This window comes from Apus apus, chromosome 17 (genome assembly GCF_020740795.1).
Source record: "Apus apus isolate bApuApu2 chromosome 17, bApuApu2.pri.cur, whole genome shotgun sequence".
NCBI classification, from domain to species: Eukaryota; Metazoa; Chordata; class Aves; order Apodiformes; family Apodidae; genus Apus; species Apus apus.
In genome coordinates, this window is record NC_067298.1 from 12,043,475 (window position 1) to 12,049,265 (window position 5,791).

At 65.6% G+C, this 5,791-nt stretch overlaps 1 protein-coding gene across 1 annotated transcript; it reads left to right on the forward strand.

Moving 5' to 3' along the window:
* The first annotated feature begins 906 nt into the window (after positions 1–906).
* On the forward strand, positions 907–5,571 carry CBX4 (chromobox 4). The gene is made up of 5 exons (XM_051635174.1): positions 907–1,076; positions 1,162–1,205; positions 1,999–2,064; positions 2,726–2,792; positions 3,331–5,571. The coding sequence occupies exons 1-5, from the start codon at positions 1,008–1,010 to the stop codon at positions 4,660–4,662; spliced, it is 1,578 nt and encodes a 525-aa protein (XP_051491134.1). The 5' UTR covers positions 907–1,007; the 3' UTR covers positions 4,663–5,571.
* The last annotated feature ends 220 nt before the right edge of the window (positions 5,572–5,791 follow it).

Consider the following 5,791-nt stretch of genomic DNA (forward strand, 5'->3'; position numbering starts at 1 on the left):
CGGCGGTGGGCACTACCAGCCCCGCTCCACCTGCCCAGGGGAAGGTCGCTTTCCGTTCCGGCACCGCCACGTTTCCCGCAGCAGAGTGGGGAAGGGCTGGGGGGAATTCGGGGGTTCCAACCCGCCGCAGAGACACGCGTGGGCCTCAGCGTCCTCCCCTTCATCCGCTCAAACGAGAAGCGCGGCGCGGACCGCCCGCCCCGGGCTCGCCGCCGCCGTCCTCGTCTCCAGCTTCCGGCACCGGGCGAGGGAAACTCCGCCACCTGCCCCGGGCCCGCACCCCGAGCCCGCTCCCCGGGACCTCCAGCCATCTTGCAACGGGGAGTCCCTGCCGCTGGGTGCCCGCGGGCCGGGATCCCCGCGGCCGCCGGGACCCGCCGAGCAGCGCCCGGGCCGGGAGCGGGGCAAAGGCTCCTCCGGGCCGGGCCCGAGGCTGCTCCTCCGCACCCCACTCCCGTTGCGGGCCGGGCCCCCACGGGAAGAGTCGGCGGTCCCGGGCCAAGCACGGGTGGGGGTGCAGCCACCCCCCGGGCCCAGGGCAGCCCGCGGCGTGAAGCCCACCCGGGGGCTCGTCCCCAGCTCCGGCATCCCCCGGGTGGGCCCCCCAGCCCCCACCCCCCCCCGGAGCGCGCACCTGCCCCTCGGGCTCTGCCGCCCCCCGCCGGTCGCGGGGCCCGTGGGGGCTGTGCTGAGTCACGCGTGGGGCGGGGGCCGGGCTGCCCGCGCCCACCCCCGCCCTCTCTGCGCCGCTCCTGCCCGGCCCCCGCCCGCCCCCTCCCCGCCTCGCTCCCCGGCAGGTCTGCGCCAATCCCCCGGCCCTGCCGTTGACGGGCAGCCGGGCCCGGGAGGCGCCGCCTCCCTGACGTCTCGCTCCGGGATTTGCACGGGTTGCGGTGCCGTGGCGGTCGGGGCTCAGTGTCTGTCGGGTCGGCGGCGGGAGCTGCCGGAGCCCGGCTCGGCTGCAGCGGCGGCCGCGGACGCCCGGCCCGGCCCCTCCCGGCTGCAGCATGGAGCTGCCGGCGGTGGGGGAGCACGTCTTCGCGGTGGAGAGCATCGAGAAGAAGCGGATCCGAAAGGTGAGGAGGGCGGGGGCGGCGGGGGGCGGCTGGGCGGGCGGCGGGTCCAGCTGACGCCGTGTATTTGCCTCCCCACGCTCCGCAGGGCAGAGTCGAGTACCTGGTGAAATGGAGGGGATGGTCGCCCAAGTGAGTACCCAGCAGGGATGGGGACGGGGATGGGGCAGGGATGGCCCGGCCCGGCGGTGGGGCTGCGCCGCGCTCGGTGCCCCGGGGAGGGCCCCGGTCAAGGCGGCGAGAACTGGCCGCGGGGCCCGGCGGCAGCGGCGGCGGGAGCTGAGCGAGGCGGGCAGGCGGCGGCTGATGTGCACCAGAAAATGGCTCCTTCCCCCTTTCCCTCCTCGGGAGTCGGGCTCCATATTGCAGAACCGAGCGAGGGGGGGGCGGAAGGGGGGGCGGAAAGCGGGAGGGGGAATAACCGCAAAAATAACCCGCGCTGCCCCGCAGCCCGCGGCGGGCGGGCGGCCCCCGAGAGCCGCCTGGAGGGGGAGGCACCGGCCGCGGAGCGAGCGCGGCCGCTGCGGGCTGCGGAGTATTTGGGGTTTGCATGACAGTGCCGGCGGGAGGGGGGGCGCGGGGGAGGGGGTCCGCGGCGCTGTTCGGGACTCGGCGGCCGGGTCCCTCCTTCATGCCACAGCCGCTTTCCTGGGTCCGGGAAAAGGGGATTTGGAAAATTTCATCATGACATGCTTAGAATTCCTCTGGAATAATAACTGCGCTAAATAAACAGTTCCGTCCCCATGCCCCCCCACTCCCCGCCCATCCCCCTCCCCTGGACCCAAGTCCCAGACTCCCGCTCCCTGTCGGACCCGGTGCTCCGGGCCGGTAGCGGCCGCCGCCGGCGGGGAGCCCCTGCCCGGAACCCCGGCCCCATCCCGGCGGGGCCTCGCGGCTGACGGCCGCTCTCCTCCCCTCTTGCAAGATATAACACGTGGGAGCCGGAGGAGAACATCCTGGACCCTCGGCTGCTCATCGCCTTCCAGAACAGGTGAGCGGGGGGAGCGGGAGGGGCGGCGGGCACCCGCACCCGCTTTGGCAATTGCAGATGCGTCACGGAGCCGGGGGCCGCGGCGGGGGCGGGCGCGGGCCGGGCCGGGGCTGGGGGGCGCGGCCCCGGCGGGGCGGGCGGTGCGGGGCCGCCGGGAGACGCCTCCGGTTCAAGGTCCCCCCACCGCACTCCCCCCACGCCGCGCCTTGCGCTCCCGCTGCCCGGGGATTTGATGCCTGCGAGTGGGGAGGGAGGCGGTGCCGCCGCTGCTGCTACTGCGCCTGGACGGGCTTTTTCTCTTTTTTTTTTGCCCCTTTTTTTTTTTTTTTTCTTTCTGTGCGTTTATTTCCTGTAGTATTTTGGCGCAAACTGTAAACTTCAGCCCCTCGCCACAGCGTGGCGAGGCAAGGAGGGGGAAGGCGGTAGCAGGCAGGGCGGCTGCTGCCTCGGGGGATCAGCTGTGCCCCCGTCCCGCCGCCTCCTGCGGGACCCCCGGCTCGCGGCTCCGCACCTGCGGGGCTCGGGCTCCCCTCCCGCCACCCCTTCGCTGCACCCACGGAGGGTGGTTGGCATCGCAGGAGCTGCCGTGCATGGCGGGGGAGGGCAGCCGGGGGTTCTCGTGCAGGCGCTCGGGCCTCGTTGTGACTCTGTGTCCCCGCAGGGAGCGGCAGGAGCAGCTGATGGGATATCGCAAGCGGGGGCCCAAGCCAAAGCCGCTGGTCGTGCAGGTAAATACGTGGCGGAGCTCAGCCCCGCACCTCCTGGGCAGCCTGTTTGCAGCGCGGCCAGGTTCCCTGGGGAGCCGCTTTCAGCGGGTTTCATCATGCTGAGGAGCCGTGAGCGCAGCCCCGGTGCTTGTCAATGCCCCGGGGACCCCCAGGCCCCAGCGCTGAGCTCATCGGGCTGTCCCAGCCCCGATTCCCCACCGGGCTGCGGGGCCGACCCGCTGTGCCCGCGGCTGGGCAGCATTAGCAGGCTGCTCGCAGGCTGGGCGGCAGCGGTCCCTCTCGGCCCCTGTTCCCAGACTGCTGATTGAAGGGTGCTTTTCTTCTTTTCATTGCTTCATTAATCTGGAGCAATGCACAGCCTGTAAGTTGGAGCGGGCTGGGGCTGCTTGCTCGGGAGCGTGGCGCCCCGTGATGCAGCGTCCCAGAACGAGAGTGGCTGGAGGGGCAGAGGCTTCACCGGAGCCTTCAGCACCTGCCGGAGCTCCGGCACCTCCTCCTCCAGCCCCAGCTGACTGCAGCCCCTGGCTTTGTGTTGCAGCTTCCCTCCTTTGCCCGCCGCTCAAACATCCTCACGGGGCTGCAGGACCCTGCTGTGGACAACAGGCCAAAGCTGGATCTCGGCTCCTCCGGCAAGAGCCAGCAGCACCAGTATGAACTCAACAGCAAGAAGCACCACCAGTACCAGCCCAATGGCAAGGAGAGCAGCATGAAGCACCAGTCCCACAGCAAAGGGAAGTATTACTACCAGCTGAACAGCAAGAAGCATCACCACTACCAGCCAGACCCCAAAATGTATGAGCCCCATTACCAGCCCAGCAGTAAGGAGCCACAGAGCCAGGCCTGCTTGGACAGTAACAAGAGCCCCTTGGTCACCCACCCAGACAAGTGGGCTCATGGCCCAGCCAAAAACCTGCTGGGCCCAGTCAAGAACCTTGCTACTGAGAGCAAGAATGGGGCCGAGAAGAACCTGTCCAGTGGTACAGGGCCTCCCCCCAGGGACAGGGTGACCAGCAATGGCCTCGGGGGCAAGATGAAGATTGTCAAGAACAAAAACAAGAATGGGCGCATTGTGATTGTCATGAGCAAGTACATGGAGAACGGGATGCAGGCTGTGAAGATCAAGTCTGGGGAGGCACCCCGGAAGCGGGCTGCAGAGGAGAGGACTCCTAAGAAGGGTGGGGAGGAAAAGCTGGAGACTTGGAGGAAGTCAGGGGAGGAGAGGGTGGTGGGCAGCAATGCCCTGGGCAAAGCGGAGGGCGAAGGCCGGCAGCCCCCCACGGAGCTCGAGGAAAGTCCCCAAAAGACTCCCCTGGCCAAGGAGCTGCCCCTTCCTCCAGTGGAGCAGCCCCTGCAGCTCACCACCAAGCCGGACCTCGTGCCCTGGTCCTTGGGTCCCGTCTGTGAGCACAGCCCTTCCTCCATGGGACTGAACCTCTCCAGCCCCAGCTCGCGGAAGCGCTGCCTGTCGGAGCCATACGCGGAGCAGGAGCTGGGCAAGAAGCGCCTGACCTCCCGCAGCATCAGTGCCCCCACCTGCCTCAGCCCCCCAGCCCCAGAGCGGCCGGAGCCACCCACCCCTGCCCAGCCGGAGGTCATCCTGCTGGATTCGGACCTGGACGAGCCCATAGACTTGCGCTGCGTGAAACCGCGGCCGGAGGGCGAGCTGGCCTTGGCACAGGTGAAGCCAGAGGTGCCACCGGTGCCAGCCGAGGCACCGGCCGCTGAGCCCCCGCAGCCCCTGGAGGCTGTGGAGGAGGAGGAGGAGGCCGAGTCCCTGCAGGAATTCAAGCCCTTCTTTGGGAATATAATTATCACAGACGTGACAGCAAACTGCCTGACTGTGACTTTCAAGGAGTATGTGACGGTGTAAGGTGGGACAGCGGCTGCTCCCTGTGGGAGCTGCCTGCCTGTCCGGGTGTCACCGGCCCCCATGGCCTCCCAACAAGGTACTGGTGCCCCTTCCCTGGAGCCCACGTGCCCCTGCCCATGCCGTGGCGGCCGAGCCAGCCACCTCCAGAGTGGGGACACGGGGGGCTGGGCATAGTGACCGTCCCTGCCATGCGGGGTGTCTTCGCCGCTGCTCCCGCCCCGCAGTCCTGGGCTGTCCCGGGACCTGTGAGCAGCGGGTCAGGTGAGGAAGGGGCCCATCAGTTACTCAGAGTTATAGTATTATATTTTAACAGTGCTAACTTGTCGAGTGATTCTTGCTCCCGTTTGTACGTGGTGTTATTGAAATGTATTGTTTGAGCTGAAAGCTGGTCACTCTCCGGCCACGCTAATATATTTATTTGTAGGTATTTATATAATGAAATATAAAGCCTAGATTTATGGAGTCCCTAGAACACCTTATAAACTATATCAAACAAATATTTTCTGTTCTCCTTTTTAACCATTCAGCATTTGTTAGTCTCGTCCCCTTGCCCTCCTTATGACCCGCAGGACCATCCCTGGTATATATTTTTTGATACTGTACACGTGGTGTTTCTATGTGCAAAAAAAAAAAAATCGTTATCTAAAGCTAAACAAGCTATTATAGAAATTGCTGCTATTAGAAATGTCTAAACTATAAGCTTCCAATTATTAATTGCTTGAATGTAAATATTAAATGGAGATGTTGAAAGTGCATTTGATGTTCTGCAGCTAGTGTAGATCTGATTGCAAAGCCCAGCTGCTGGGAGGTGGAGCTGCCAGCGGCGCTGCCTGGTCCGAGGGCTGTGTCACAGGGGAAGAAATGTATCATGCAATCATTGCAAAGGACTATAAACCTTTACAAAAACTACCAGGATTCAGCGTGCGTTTGTTACTGCAGAGGGGGGCACAGGGAGCATCCCAGGCTGTGCCTGTGGTGTCCCTGGGCAGGTGCTTGCAGGTTAAAATCAGCTCTCTGATGCAACTTGTGGACTATAGTTGTGGCTTTTCCCCAGAGGTGCAGAGGAGAGTGTCCCCCCTGAGCCTGTGGGCACCCTGCGTCCTCCTGGTGCTGTCTAGGCAGGTAGCAA